Source organism: Sphaerodactylus townsendi, linkage group LG03 (genome assembly GCF_021028975.2).
Source record: "Sphaerodactylus townsendi isolate TG3544 linkage group LG03, MPM_Stown_v2.3, whole genome shotgun sequence".
Lineage (NCBI taxonomy): Eukaryota > Metazoa > Chordata > Lepidosauria > Squamata > Sphaerodactylidae > Sphaerodactylus > Sphaerodactylus townsendi.
This window is the reverse complement of record NC_059427.1, coordinates 107151138-107167695: the sequence shown is the minus strand read 5'-3', so window position 1 is coordinate 107167695 and position 16558 is coordinate 107151138. Positions and strand designations below refer to the sequence as shown.

Sequence of the window (16558 nt, the reverse complement as noted above, 5' to 3'; positions counted from 1 at the left end):
AAGGCACCACTTCTGCAAGTCCAATAGAGTCACTACATAATCCTTGAGATGATCATAAGGAAAGGGGGCAGGGGAGTAGAACTTCCTTGAACTCCATATTCTTGTCCTCTAGCCATTGACTTTTCATTCTTTTTTCTTTCCCTTTCCTCATTACTTTGTCTTGCCCATCCAATGCAGCCTTCAGTCTCTCTGCTCAGAGACTGTAAAAGTAACTATGAGTGCAATAACTCTGGCTGTGATTCACCAATATAGTTTAGTGCAAGTTTGTCAGTGACTGCACATTATTCCACACTCTTAAATGAGATAGAAACGTTTCTATATTTTTTGAGCTACATTTTTTCATGGTGCCAAAAGAATGAAACGAGCACAATTATGTAATTCAACTTGATGACAGTTACAGGAGTGGGAGTCTGGGTTGCAACAGCTTTAAGCTGAGCTGGCAACACTTTCACAAAGAAAAAAACCCCTTATGACTTTCATGTTTTATTATCCCTTTCAGAAATAGCTGCTCAGTTCCAGCAGGTTTAAAATACTGCTCTTGTGGTTGCTGTTGTGACAAGTGGATATGGTCAACGCCTGAAATTCCTCATCTCAGAACACTGGAAGAGAGAAGATATTTATACAATAACTGCTACGGGAGGATTACAAAGCTTTATAGTACTGGTCAAGAAGTGCTACTGTTACCCTAAGTAGGCAGTTTCCACTTTAGTTTGGGGAAATTAGCTGGAGATAGAAAATGACAGGGGGTAACTGGGATTGATAGCTTATGTATGGATTGATAACCTATGTATACCAGGCTAATCCTGGTATACTCTCAAATAAGCAGGCATTTGTACAGTTAAAAGGGGTTTGTATTAAAGAATTAAGTAATAAAAACAAAAAATATATCTCAAGCAACAAGCACACACACACACACACACAAAGAATACAAGAGCTAACTAAGTGAATGGCATAGTATAATCATTTGACTGGTTTTTAGAACAGATCATGTAAACTATGAATGTAACTAGTCCTGAGAGTTGGTGCTTGAAACTTTAATAAATCTTTGGCCTTGTGGTTGGGTTCAGATACCAATGCCTTTGGTGAGCAATTACGAAACAAATGACACAGAGGCTACAATTTAGTTTCTTATGCTTTGAACAGGGAAAGAAAAAAACCCAACTCATGATTCTTTCCTTCAAAACAAAAAGGTAGGCTTTGCTTTCTAGAAAGGTTTCTGAAATAGCAAGCAAATTATCAGTGTTTCTTATAGATACTAGGTATTCCAATGGCTTGCACAGTTGATCTGAAGGATCAAATATCAACCAGCAATCAATAACACACAGAAGTGGGCATAGAAGAGATAACACACACACCTTTAGTGATGAGAGCCCAGCATGAAAAGAAGGGTCAAACGCTTTCAGCCTCTCAGCAGTGGAGCTATCTTGGACCATGATTCTCTTTCAGTTGTGCTATCATAACTAGAGTACAGTTCTTGAATAAAATCTAGATTAGGAGAATAAACTGTGCAAACTGCTTTCTTCATAAATCAACAAAAGTGTAAGTAAAGTATTTTGAGAGAAGAAAGTAAAAATGTAACACAGGCACAAATATGCCAGCAATACAGAGGTGGGATCCAGCCGGTTCTCACAGGTTCCCAAGAGTGGGTTACTAATTATTTGTTTGTGCTGAGAGGGGGTTACTAATTGGGTCCGCTCAGAGGCATTGGCATATTTGCCTAGGGACAAGGGGTACCCCATGTCCCCGGGTGCATCCATTGCAGTCACGTGGGGGGCGCTAAAATGTCCCCCCACACAGACTGATTTTGCAAGCCCCAGCAAGCCTGGACTTGAGGAAGCCGGCTGCTGCAAGAATTAAGGAAGCCTGACATAGCCCCGCCCACTCTCTATGGTGGCCCTGAGTGTCCATAGGGCGGGGGGAAAAATACCACTGTGCTCCCAGGATGAGGACTGGGGAGCTCTGCCTCCCCTCCCTCTCACCCAGACTGCAGTGCCTTATTCTCCATTAAGTCATTGCCATTGCTCTCAGTCTCAAGCCTTCTCCCCAGAAGACAGGCGCCAGCCAGCACAGGAGAAGTCCATAGGCTGGCTAGGGAGGCAATCTCTGCCCCACCTGCAGGGTGTTTGTTGTGAGGAGAGGAAAGGGGGGGCGCATTTGTTAGTTGTTTGGAGACTCCTTAAAGGTAATGTGCAAATCCAAACTGCACTTCTATCCCTAAAATCTTGTTTGCAGTTGTGAATGGCCTTGATTCGGGGGGGGGGGGGGACATGAAGGACCTGGCTTCTTAACTTTTGCTCTGGGGCTGGGCTGTAATCTGGAGAGCTGAGTTTGATTCCCCACTTTCTCTGCCCCACCTGCTGCCCCACAAGGTGTTTGTTGTGGGGAGAGGAAAGGGAGGGGTTGTTAGCTGTTTGGAGACTCCTTAAAGCAAACTGCACCTGGGGTGCACGTGCCCTGCGTCCTTGCCTCAGCCCCGCCCAGGAATGCCCCGCCCCAGAATGTCCGGTCATGCCCCCATCATGCCCCGCCCAGCCCCATTGGCGCTACGCCACTGTTTGAATCCCACCACCATGGAAACCTATTACTAAATTTTTTGGATCCCACCACTGCAGCAATACATTTCTAAACCACCATATTTTTCCAGTCAAGCATGGTTTCGTGAGCTGCATCTTGTACATGGACGTGCATAAAAATATAGCTTCAGAGGGCAACTAGTCTGCAGTAAAACAGTTAGATTCAAGCCCAGAAACACCCTTGAGGCCAACAAGATTTTCGGTTCATGAGCTTTTGAGAGTCAATGTGCCCTTCATCAGAAAAAATACAGGTACATCATGTCAGTCTATAAGTATCCCACCTCTATAGATGTTGACTTTTCCTTTAAAAATTCACCATAGCAGATAAAAATCCTGATATGACACTAATTAGTTTCAATCCGTGGATGAAACGTGGGCTGATTCCACATGGGCCAAAAACAGCAGTGTGAAAACGGTGTGAAAATGGTGTAAAAGGGTTTATACTGTTTTCATACCGTTTTCACACCGCTGTTTTTGGCCCATGCGGAATCAGCCGGAGTTTCAGAAGATATCCTTAGATCTGTTGAAAGGTTTACAATTTACAGTCCACCAACTGAACCAACTCAGATATACATGGGCATACTTTTTTTTAAAAAAATGTGCTGCTACATTACAATCTGCTTTAATATAGAAATTTTACACATCCCTGAAAGTTGTGATCCTCTGTGCATATTTTCAAGTGATATCATTTTATAACAGAACTACATCACAAGTTTCCAAATGTTTGAAACAGCTTTCATTTGTTCAAAACCTTGCAAAAGATAACCAATGGACTACTTTCATTGAACACTAACAATCTGTTTCTAGAGGAACAGGAGGTATTATTCAGTCTTCAAACGCTACCTCCCCAACACAGTAAAAATCATTGTTCTCTAGTCCCCTTGAACAAAATTGAAAAGAGAAAGGATATATGAATAAAACCTTTAAATGGGATAGGATCACATGTACAGTATAACAAAAGGGGGAAAAAACCCCCAGCATTTGATTCAAATCTCTGGCATATTCAACAGAGGAAACAGTATATATATGGAAATTGCCTTATAGAAAGAAATTCATGTACATCTGCACTTGATTATGGCATTTCTAAAATCTGATACTGACAAAAAATTCTTTATTTTACCTTAAAGCATGCCCAGCACAAAATATCTAGTAAATATAGTCAGCAATCTTAAGAACACTTTCCTGGGAATAATATCTACTGAATAAAAATGGGACTTCTAAATTGCCCTGTTTAGGATTGCACTAGAGGTCTCCTATATTATACCCTGCTTGTCTTACTATCAAGGTTTAACTTTTTATGCAGAAGGCAAACCAACACCTATATAATCATAACATTTTGCTTTATCTGACAGCTTGATGGATAAAGCCAGGGAAGTACCAGGACATAGGACTTCTCTGCACCAGATTTTTCTCCAGTTTAGCTTCTTAACTACTTTGCTTTCCCGTTCTTTTTTTCTGAGTTTTCCCCATGTTATCCATATCACCTCAAAAGTGGGAGAGCTGCTATGTGTAGTGGAGCCAAAAAACTGATGCAGTTAAGAAGCCTGGCTGAAGCAAAAAATTGATGTCAAAAAGCCCCAAGTCAAAATACATTGGAGTTTTACCACTGATTAGAAAAAGGGAATTATAATTCTCCCTAATCAGGTTCTAATGTCTATGGGTTTTGTTTTCCCCATTACTGCTTGTAGAAATTTTTCCATCATGATCCCGAGGTTTTAGTTGTTGGAGGTCAATTTAGACATCAACTGACCTAACTTTTCCACTCCCACTTTGGCCAGTGTAACAGAATGTTACTGCCTCCCACTTCCATAGCAACTAATTCATTTTCCAAAAATGATACTCCTAGGAGACAGGGGACACTCAGGAACAGTATGAGATGCATGTTGTTGTCTGTAACAGGAAGAGGGAATTAGTAAAAAGTATCTCTCTCCCATTAGCAGACAATGTAGAATAGATTAGGGATGGCAGCCTCCATATTGGACCTGGGGATCCCCTGGAATTATAGCTCATTTCCAGGCTACGGTGATCAGTTCTTCTGGAGAAAGTGGTTGCTTTGGAAGGTGGTCTCTAGTGAATTGTACTCCACTGAAATCTCTATCCTCCCCAGGCTCCACCCCGAAATTTCTAGCAGTTCCTTAACTGGAACTGGCAGCCCTACCCCCACCCCCTTAGTATGGATCCACCCCATTGGACTGTTTATTTGGATTCAGTTTTTTAGTTACTTACTGCTCAAGTTTGCTTTGAACATCTGTTTTTATTCTTTGCCTCTATGGAATGTGTCCTTAACTTTCTCAAGACTATGGGATTCTGAAAGGTGGCAATGAGTGCCACAACAAAACGGCTGCTGCAAGAAGCAGAGCCAACCCCCCAAATGGCTGATTCATTAGGCATAGAAAACACAATAATTCCCTCTTCGTTTTCCAGAAGAAAAAAGAAATGAAGGAAAGTCCAAGGGTGAGGGAGAAAATAACTGTTTTGAAGATGGCATGGAACCACACTGACTAAGGAAACCTAGAGTCCTGATCTAGCTGCCCTTTGCTTTGAAATGATGAAAGTCAAAAAGAATCCCAGCCTTACAATCTGCTCACTTTTTCAAAAGCTCAGTGGGTGCCAGGGGAAGTACTGGCAGGCTCAAAGGGGAATTCTGCTGTATGGCTTCAGTGGATCATAGTTATCTATTTGCTTCAGTGCAGTTTGCCTTTTCTTCTAAACTTCTGACTGCTTCTTCTTGGCTCCCCCATAGGTGACCTTTCTCTGTAGCCTTGCCAAGTTTCTCTTACGGCAGTCTTCCTTGGAAGACAGTCATACATTGCCTGATTCCTGAGGTGGCTAAGAGATACCAACGACTTATAGTTCTTACCTAATCAGGCAAAAGAAAATACCCCAATGGTGGGACACATGAAGAGATTCAGAATGTTAAAGGGTTGTTACAAATGGACCATGAGGCTAAGAACAAATGGTAAAAATAATTACCTTCATATGTACATTTTGATAGGAATAGATTCAAAGTAGAATCGTATGTTGATGAGCACTGCACAAAAAGAAACCACCATAGCCCTTTGTTTTGAAAAGCCTTTGTGCCAAGTGCTTAATAAAAAGCTACCAAAGGCATAAACGAGTCTCCTGCTGCTGACACTCAGTACATCTGATACACACAGAGAAAACTGCTCTAAAATGAATTATTTTATAAAAGGAAACTACTGGGTGACCAGTATCAACATCAATCAATGTTTATTATGATCAAGAGCTCAGTCAACAACAATTTCACAGCAGAGATTAAAATTCATAGCCTTATTGTGCTGTAATTTATTATTATTATTTGTGGAGTCAACTGACTTATGGTGATCCCATAGAGTTTTCAAGGCAGGAGACATTCAGAGGTGGTTTGCCTCCACATGATAATGCTGGTATTTCTTGGAGGCCCATTAAAATACTAACCATGAGTAAAATAAGTAAATAAAATAAAATAAGGTCCTGATTTAGATGGCCCAGGCTAGTCTGACCTCGGAAACTAAGCAAGGTTGACCCTGGTTAGCATTTGGAAGGAAAACCACCAAGAAGTTGAGGATCACTTCACAAAGGCTGGCAATGGCAAACCACCTTTGAACAGCTCTTGTCTTGAAAACTCTACAGGGACACCATAAATTGGCTGCAACTTGATGACACTTTCCACCACCAAAGAAGCTGACTTACTGGCAATTGTTTTAGAACTTTCCCTAACATAAAATGTAATTTGTTTTAACTGCTTCCTATACTTGACAATTCTTTTAAATTGGAGGGCGGGGGAAAGAAACAGAGGTTTCAAAAGGTCAAGTTCCACTAAGTACACAATGCAAAAAAAAAATGATTAATGGAGAGCAGGCAATGGACTGAGTTTTACACCTACAGTCACTAGGTTCATATCCTTATCAAATGGCCCGAACATCTGAAATGCACAATCCCATCCACTTCCTGACAATGGCAAGTTAGCATCAGCTGCCTGCCACCTCATGTGTCTCTGTGAAATGACAAAGCTGTTTGTACTAAATGGAACTGTCAATGACATCAGGACTGCTATCAGCTTTTGTAAAGATAGGCAGGAGAAAGAAAATTATTCCATGTGAACAAGGACCTTTCCAAACAATTCCCTCTGTCTTAAAAATATATGCCACCACTTCCTTACCATCTCTTCTCTGTAGAGAGATTAAGGGATGCTAATGGAGAACAAACAATACTGGAACAGTTTTCTTCATGATAAGTGGGTCATACATTTATATAGTGAGAGCGGGGAAAAATCTTTACTTATCACAACAGGGTTTTGGGTTTTTTTTACTGCAAATGGTCAATATGTTTTTTCAATGTATTGTTCCCTGTGGTACTAGCAGGAATCAAAGAATCTAGGCAAGCTGAAAACAAAACTAAGTACAAACAGGGTAAAATTCTGTGGCAATCTGAACGTTTCCTTACAGCTGATACAAAAATTCACCCAAAGGGGAATTTTTCTAGGCTAATGTCTGCAAAAATCCTGACGTTTATGTAAAATCAGAGTGAATGTGAAGTTTCTTAAAATGAATCTGTTGCACCATAGAGAGAGACAGCCAGTGATATGTAGTGATTAGAATGTCACACTATAAGCAAATAGATCCAGGTTTAAAAGTTACTGTGCCATGAAATCTTACTGGTTGCCCTTGCTTCCTTTGTCATCTCTCAATGTAAACTTATATCACAGGTTCACTGTGAGGATCTCCTTAGACAATGGGTGGGGTAAAAATCCAGTAGATACATAAAATGAAGTATCAACAAAATGACTGATTAGAATATGGAAATTAGCAGCCCTATGCAAACTAACAGCCTCATCCAAAGCCCTCAGTGGGCTTTCCAAGGGGGTTTTCCGGCAGTGCAAGGAGCAAAAACACCCCCTCCCCGCACTGGAAAGCCCTGCAGAGGGTTTACAGGACTTATGCCAACCCAAAAGTGGTGTAAGTCTGAGGGCTGGGGCCCTGTGCTCCTGGCCCTAAACTGCGGATGAGAGGTAACTAATGCTGGCTCTGCCCTTAGAATGCCCTAGCCTCCCCCCCCCCACTGGCATCTAATTGGGAAGCCAGTGGAGCCCATCCAGGGCCCAGACTTCTTGGATTTGCACCAGCGGGGGTTGAGGGACAGTCAGCTGTTGGCAAGTCTGCCTCCTCCACCAGGATAAGAAGTCTGGGGTGGGCAAATCTGCTGGTGCAAGGCTGCCCTGCTCTGTCAAACCATTTTGCACCCCCTCCTTCCGGATGGAGCTGTTCAGCAGCTCACATCATTCTCTTCTCTTCAATGTTATCTTCACAATACGCAAGCTGAGGCTTTGATTGTGAGTGGCCCAAGGTCACCCAGTGAGCTTCCATGGCACAGCAAGGATTCACATCCGGATCTCTCAGATCTAAGTCCAACACTCTAACCACTACACTGCATTGACTCTCATAATGCACTGTGACAATGAAATCAACACTGAATCGCACAACTATCTTGGTTATTTCTTGGATGGTATAAAATGGAAATGTATTCATACTGCCCCCCACTGCCCCCCACTGAAATATTAGAACTAAAACCGAGGTTGCCATTTTTCCATCCTTTGTCACCTCGGTCGGGCCACTGTTGATTCCATCTGGGCCCGCCGTTTTCCTCCCTCCCTTCTTTCCTCTACTATGTATTTTCCTCCCTTTTAGCCTTGGGAATGGGCGCCTGCCTTAAACTGTTTAAACTGTTTTAAGCTGTTTTAAACTGTTCAGACCGTTGAATTGTTCGAGCTGATTGAACTGTTTGAACAGCTATATTGTTAAGTTGTTTTAAATTATGTGACTGCTGCTGGTTTTAAGAGTGTTAAATTGTGTTGTTGAGTTTGCTGTCGGAGAACAGCCATGTTGGAAGCCGCCTCGAGCCCCTTGGGGAAGAGGCGGCCTACAAGTTCGAAATATAAATAAATAAATAAATAAATACTGTGGGGACAGGCCAGAATGTGTATAAATTTGTTTAATCAAGAATTATGGGAAGTCATAGAACCAAGGATTTGCAATGAATCAAAATGGGAGCTTCTGTGTGACCAAGGCCTGCAGTTTTGCAACAGGTCAAAAAGGCATGTTACCAGCTTGCTAGCAGAGATGCAGGCAACTACAGATAACATCTTTGACATCTTGGCACTGAGGGCCTACGTGACAGAAGACAGATGCAATTTTATTACTTTGGTTTTTGGGTTAGAAATGAATGTGATTAGTTAAATCAACAAAGTGTTTTTCTATATAGCTAAATGAACACATAAATGATAAGTGATTCAAATTCACATGTATTTGTATTTTACTATAATCCTATAATTGTTAGAATCATTGTATAAGTCTTAGAATCATGTTTTAACATTTCAAACTGGGGAATGGCAAAAGAAAAGGTTTATGAGCCTAAGGAATGTATGTTAAGCCTACCCCTGCCCTAGAGCCATAGCTCTCTCTGGGAGAAACCTAGCAAAACGGGTTTTTCTTGAAGACAACAAGCTACCTTTTATTACTGTTCTTTGTATATGCATAGAGGCCATAAACTAACAGCATGTAGCGTTTGAATGTGGATACGTAGGAATATGGGCTGTCTTCATGTGACCAGTTCTGACCAATTAGATTTTTAAGGTATATGAATCATCATACGTGGAACAAAAGGGGAGGACTGTGTGACGTCTTTGCATCTACAAAAACTAAGGTTTTCCTATACTGGGCGTGCCTCTTTAGAGAGCCACCCAGGAGAGGGCAATCTCCTGTAACATTCTAAACATTGTATTGGGGCGTGCCTCCTTCGGGAGAGGTCACCTTCTGTAACTTATCTGTATTCTGTAACGTTCTAAATTCTGTGTCTATCACTCGAGGGCACTAAGGGCGTGTCTCTCCCTCGGGAGAGTTCACATTCTGTAACTGATCTAAATTCTGCTAAGTAAAACTGTTTGTTTGTTTTCTAATGTCAGATGTCTTTTGCTTTATTTCAAATTTTAGTTTTTCTTAAAACTAACTCAGCTGTGTAGGACCAGAGAGCGGCCCTGGCCCCACAATACTAATGGAATGGAGTTTCTTCCAGCATACGAATAAGACAGCGCTGCTTTAAAATGGTATGCCATGATACCTAACACTGAATAGATTATCCCAACTTCCTTTCTGGTTTTGTGCCTCCCCCAAAGCAGATTACATGCAGGTATGGAGGTTGTGCTCCAGGGCTCAAGTTTATTGGAAAACATGACAAAAGACCATTTTTGAGATATGGGATTGGGCCTTAATTTGAAACCTGAATTTTATCTCCCATATCCTGTCTGTGCTATAATTATTGATCCTGGTACTGTTATATGCTCTGATATCTACAAGAATAGTATCTTAGTATCTGCACGTTACTGGAAACAACTGACATCGCCTGGCAAATTAGAATTTGGACATGTAAGAATTGTTATCTGTAGTTACATTAGAAACAATTCAAAATGCGAAAAATATTTTTAATGATAAAAACTAGCATCAATTATCTGCATTAAATAAAACCCTCAAGCGATTATAAATGAATGGGTAAGAATAGCTATGCACAATTTCATTCTTTCCTTAATTTGCTAACTGGGTATATTGTTTGAGCTGTACAGTGATTTTGATTATGTATTGTTGCATTTTAACAAAAAAATTAAAAATTCTCACAGCTGTTGTCAGATGATACTCCTGACTTGTCTGCCTTTTGGAGGAGAGACTGTTTTCATCAAGGGCAGAACTGCTATCACCTGCTTTGCATCTCTCCAGCCTGTGTATTAGTCTGGTGATGGCAAGTATTTTTGTTTAGTTATTTGTACTTTGTTTTTTTTATAGAATGTATGGTTATCTGTTATTATTCTTTATTGATACAGTAAGCTGCATTGAGTCCACACTGAGTAAAGAGGGTTAAAAATGCCTCAACAAATAATAACTGAAATCAGTGGTCTAAATAGACCATAAATAGCTGTAGGTATTTTGGGTGGAGTCTAGCTCATCTGCTATAGGTTTTTACATGAGGGTAGTGACATTTGAAGGTCAGTACCTAACAGATGTGCAGCAAAGTACTTTGTCTATTCTTTTAATGAGAGAAACCAGTGTTCTGTGAACTGTAGGAAAAAACATCTGTTTGCTATTGGCACAGTTTTATTTGTTAAAACATAGCTACTATTGAAACACGGTCATACATAAAAGGAGGAAAGGGAAAATCAGCAACTATGTAGAGACTGGATGTGTCCATTTAGGGAAAAAGCTACTGATCACATGAAACATGAATTTTCCATTGGGCTAGGAGAAAAAAATTCAGTGTTCTAGGGTGGAGACATAATCTACTGGAAGGAAATGAGGGAGATGCATAAATTGAGAGGGCAAGGAGTTCCGATGCAAATATATTCCAAAATGCATAAGAGAAAAGGAGAAACGAGTAGGCAGCATGTTCAAAATAAGTGGAACAGACTAGATAGCAGCTTGACATACTGAATCTTGAGGAAATGATGGGCAATGAAGGCTGAAATTTAAGACAAGATGTGAGAAAACATTGTGCTCTGTTGTCCTGCTGCATAGCTTCTATAGAAGTTATGGATGGCGGCAATAAAGCTGGGGCAAGAAATTGAGTTGAAGTTCACACACTGATCTGAAATGAACTCAGATAAGTCCATCTTATTTTTCCACCATGCCAAATAATGTGCATAATTTTGCCAATGCTTCTGACTAGTTCACCAACAAGTATGAAAATCTGGATCATGTAACATTCAAAACAGAGATAACAAAAACAATTACCATCATGGTTTTCCTAATCATTAATCTTAATGATTTTGCACTAAGGCAGAAAATGCATATCTATACTATCCCTATTTTTTCATATAAAACTAAAGGTGAATCTAGAAGATGCACATGATGCGATCTAGAAGTGCTGTTATTTTAAAAGGGATTCACTGGTGGGAGTAGAGTGGGACTGCAACAATGGATTTGCCCTCCCTGGAGCACTTGCCAACAGGTGGCTACCGTGGCCCTCTCCAGAGATCAGACGCAGTGTAGGTTGCTCCACCAGCATCTCTGTGACCCTGGCAGAGTGTGTGTGTGTGGGGGGGGGGGAGGGGAGAAGCCAGGAGCACTCCCACCTCTTTCAATTTTGGAAGCTTGGGCGGGGGGGCAGTGGCTAGAGATCTCTTGCTATAACAGCTGATCTCTAGGCAACAGAGATCAGATCACCTGGAGAAAGTGGACAATTTGAAAGGTGGACTCTATTATGTTATACTCTATTGAAGTCCCTTGCCTCTCCAAATCCTGCCTTCCCTTGGCTCCCAACTTCAAGCTAGCAACTTTACAGAGGGTCCTTCCTTCCTTTCACACCAGTAGAAAAGTTGTTTGGATTCAACTGATTGCCATGAAATGCCATCTTTCTCACTGCACAGACACATACCCAGATTTCCCATTGACCTTCAGCAGTCTACTTTTAAGGATATCTCTAATGAGCAGTTAAAGTCTTGAACTACATGGACAAATTCCTTTATGTTGTACTTTCACCTTCATGTGCAATTTTATTTCATTTTTATGCAAGACTATGAATAAACCAATTTAAGTCCATTTTTGCAGCTGAAGTATTGTTTCACTTACAATATAGTAAAATGTGCTTTGCAAGAGGGATTTTCAGAGCTGTTATATAACCTAATTCGTCTACCTGTAAACTATTGCATTCCCTTTACACACAGCTACTTAACACCAAAGTAAATGAAATGTAAGCTGTTCCATTTTGCTGATACTATATAAAAAGTAGAGCTGGCAATATATCTTATAGATTGTGCAAGTGCTCCCTCAGAAGGAAATGTAAATGGAAGGAAAATTTCCTTTCCCCTAATATTTCTTTGTGCTGTTATTAATTCCAGATCATTGTTGCTGTATTGGAAACAAGCAGTGAATACTGTGTAATCGAGGTCACATTCTCTATTAATATAGCTGCATGCCTTGGCTTTTCCTTCTTGCTGCTTACATGCTAGGATAAATTGTAACAATGATTTAATAAGGACTTAATCCTAAATACACTTTCAGTAAGAAAACAGTGCCCATAGCACTTACACAGATAATACAAATATGAAATGCTTAAACCAGATACTAAGTTAAACATGAAATGTGAAGCCACGTTAACAAATCTTGAACAATCAAATATTTGGCAGTGGGTCCATTAACAAAGATAGTTTCAACAGCAACACTGCAGAGAGAAAACTATACCAAAGATTTTGAGTTACAGAGAAATAATGGCCCAGAGTCAACCATCCATGCATGGAACATGAATTTTCCCTAGATTTCTTTCTATCCTTGAAGTCTCTTTCAACTCCCAGAAAGATTATTCCTGGAGTCACAGGACTCACACGGAGAGAGAGCTGTTTATATGGTAGGGGAGATGGAGTGAGGAGCAGGGAAGGAAATCACTCATCCTTAAGTGTGGCTCTGTCAAAAGAAAGGGGTAATTTCATCCCCTTGTGTCACCTCACTTTTGCCCTTTGACCCCAGGGCATGATCTTTCAAGGGGCTGGAAGGGGCTGCAGGAATGGAGAGAAATGCAGGAAAATTGTGTTGGATACAAACTAGTGATGTATCCTAGAACCAAATGTTTCAAGAGGACAGTATCCTTCTTCTCAGATGGACCTGATGACTCTAAGCTACAGATTTACAACACAGGATCTGATAACTGAGTCAAAGTTGTTGTTTAATCATTTTATGTCACAGAGAACTTGCTCTTTTGGGGGCATTATTACGGTCAACGTCTTATGCATTTATCATTGAAAACAAGATGTATGCCGCAAGTTACTATTTTGAAAATGTATGAGGTTATGAATTAAATAAATGATAATGAAAAGCTTTGTGAACATGAGAAGCAGAAACTCTGGATGATCTCAAAATTCGACTAGGGCACATTTCGCAAGCAAAACTTGCTTCTCTCCCAACCGTGCATCAAATTGCTATCTGGTCTGTAACACAGTTGATAACAGGGATGGTACTGAATTCATTACATGTTAAGCCTTAACTTCTGTTTTTAGCTTGGCTTGTAAGGGGCTTTGGAATTCTGAACTGGGAAAGTTCATGTGTGAACATGCATACACACCTTACCATCTCCAAACATGGTGCCCTTACCGTGATCTCTGCTTGCTAATAGTTTTGATGGGTATTGCTGCCCTCTAATGGCATTTGTCAGTCACACTAATTAAGCTGTAGTATGTACCAGTCCTTATTGTCTTTAAAGCGTTACTTCAACCAGAAGCTTACACTGAAAGGAAAAATGTTCCTCAAATAATAAATGTGATGTATGGATGAAGAATATTCACCAATAACCAGCATACAGTTTTTCCTCTTCCTTAACAGATTGTTCAAGTAATTTAAAAAAAATTATATGCTGCCTGACCACACAATTGAGGGTCCCTAATGTGTATAATTTGGAAAAACAGCAGACAGATGTTCTCATTTTAATTCAGCAATGCTATCCTTTTTCTGACAAGCCTACAAGTACAACTATAAGCTATGCATGTGGATTTGTGTACAAGATAGCTCATCAAGCTTTGCTGTAAGTACCTGTTTTCAATGCCAGATTTTTATCCTGGAATATGTGGAAAAAATGCATTTTACTATGTGTAGAAGGGTACCACTGGAATTTCCTGTTCTAAAAACAAACAGCAAGAGAGAGAGGAAAAGGCTAAGGAAATTCAGTTGTGAACTCCAATTTGCCAATGAGTACACATGCAAAATCTGCTGATATTTATTCCCTTCAACCTTCGGGTCACACAACTGGAAAATATTCCATATTAACTGGATTGAACTATCCAGGGATGTTGAAGGGAATATTCTGCTCAGGATGGCACTACTTGCCTTCAGAAAGTTTTCTTTATTCTCTAACTATATCTTGGGATCCTTTGGCTTCATGGGCTATTCTCTAAGGAACAATTTACAAAAACCTGGAGTGGCTTGGAACCAAGGCAGGAGACTAATGTCCCAGAAGAGAAACGTTCTCATAAGCCACTTACAAAATAGAATCCAAACTTCAGAAAGTGTCTCAGCTTCATGTCTGTACTTAAACTAGGCATAGGCAGAGCTATTCAGTATAGCTTTCTCAATTCCTAAAAAGCCACAGAGGAAGCAAAAAATGAAAGCTGGCAATAATCTACTCCACAAACTCTGCTCTACTGAATCCTGTCACATGTAATGATGCAAAACGTATCCTGGCATAGTAAATATATGAACTGGTATAGAAAATGCAGAATTTTTATTGGGACACAAAGATCAAAGATTCTGAACTTATACAGAAAGATAGGAAGCAATAATAAAAAATCAACATGTATTCTATTGCCATAATAATAATGCAGGAAGCCCAGTTCACCATCAACTGCAGTGACAAACCTAAACTCTTCATTTAAAATGGAAACAAACAGCAACCCTGTTTAGCAGCACAAAAGGATAAAGAATGGATGGTATCCCTCATACTCCTGGCATGAAGGCATTTCAGTGAGACATTTAAAGCTTAAAGTTGTCCATCAAACTCAAAAAAATAAGTCCCTTAAATCCTTGTACTACAAATTACTCCTCCATCTGGAAAGCTAAACTTGTTTTGTGTATTTACAAGGATCTAAGTGCCACCAGACACAGGAACAACTAGGTTAGTTGCAGGTGGAAAGGAAGTAAATGCTTGAATCATTTTGCACACATAGCAAAGTAGGATTTAGAAAGAATACTTACAGCTCTCAATTTCCAGGGTGCAGTTTTGTTCATCCAGGGGGTATCTTCGTAAATCCATCATACAAGCAGCTGTTGTTGTAATTCTAGAGAGGAAGCGAATACAAAGACAGGAATTTAAAAAACTTGTTCAAATCTGTTTGAAGATGGTTGGCTTCATTGTATGTGTTGTTACTCAAGTATTGAGTACGCAAACACACTTGCAAAAATTACCCACCACCGTCTGCCTGACTAGAGAAGTTGAAAATACATTCCATTGGTTCATGAGAGATGAGAATTTTCTTCAGTTTGGTTTCATATTCTCCAGACAGGAAACAGATGATAGCAAGAGGAAAGCAAGAAGAAAGGCCTTAAAGAGACCGATGGCCTAAAAAGAGTTCAGGTTTTTCCACTACTGACTCTGAGGGCTGTATAAAGATTTGTATGTCTTAGGGGGAATACAAGAGCAAAAAAGCCCTGCTGGAAACTTCAAATACCCACTCACCAAGAAACTTATTGGCAGTGCAATTCTATCCGGATTACTCCAGTCTAAGCCACTGAAACCAAAAGGCTCAGACTGGAGTACCTCTGCACAGCAGTGCGCTGCCAGAAATCTTGGGTCTTTAATCCTTTGCAGCCAAATCAATCTCACATGGTTGTTACGAGGATAAAATAGGAAGAGGAACCATGTACAATAACTTGCTTTGATGTCCTTGGTAGAAGGATAGAGAAAAGTCCTAAATAGACAGCTAAGTATGTCAAGAAATTGAATACCTGCAGTAACAAAGAAAGGTGTAATTTATATTTCATTCCTGGTTCATCAAATCAAACACTGATAAACTCTAATACAGCAACTTCATTTTGGAGTCTCCCTTTAAAGTACAACTACTGAAATGATGAACAGGAATTTTCAACTCACCAGTAAACAATGTCCTTTGACTGTCTACACTGACAAGGGAGTCTGATTCTATGCAAAAGAATTTGAAAATAGTGGTGGCAAACTTTAGAAACCTATAGCATCACATTTCAATATATTGGGCCATGTTGGCCTGAAGTTGGGCAAAAATCTTCTGATTTGTGTGACCCAATACATGAACTGACTGCTTACATTCCCAAAGCAATGGCTACCAATTGGCCATCAATTTAGGTGGACACCCTTAGATATGAACTGTGCTTTAACAAAATGGACAATCCTGAAAGTGTACACTGAGTTCCATACAATGACTCACACATACATACAAAATTCTCACTTTCTCTACACATATGTGACTAGACAATAATAAAGCACAG

General features: G+C 40.1%; 1 protein-coding gene across 5 annotated transcripts in view; it reads right to left on the bottom strand.

The window, feature by feature from the left end:
* Positions 1-16558, bottom strand: part of GABRB2 (gamma-aminobutyric acid type A receptor subunit beta2) — a 181805-nt gene that overhangs the window by 80941 nt on the left and 84306 nt on the right. For all 5 annotated transcript variants that reach the window (XM_048491881.1, XM_048491884.1, XM_048491885.1 and 2 more), the window contains one exon: positions 15293-15375. In XM_048491881.1, coding sequence (XP_048347838.1) covers positions 15293-15375 — 83 coding nt within the window. The remainder of the gene's footprint in view (positions 1-15292; positions 15376-16558) is intronic.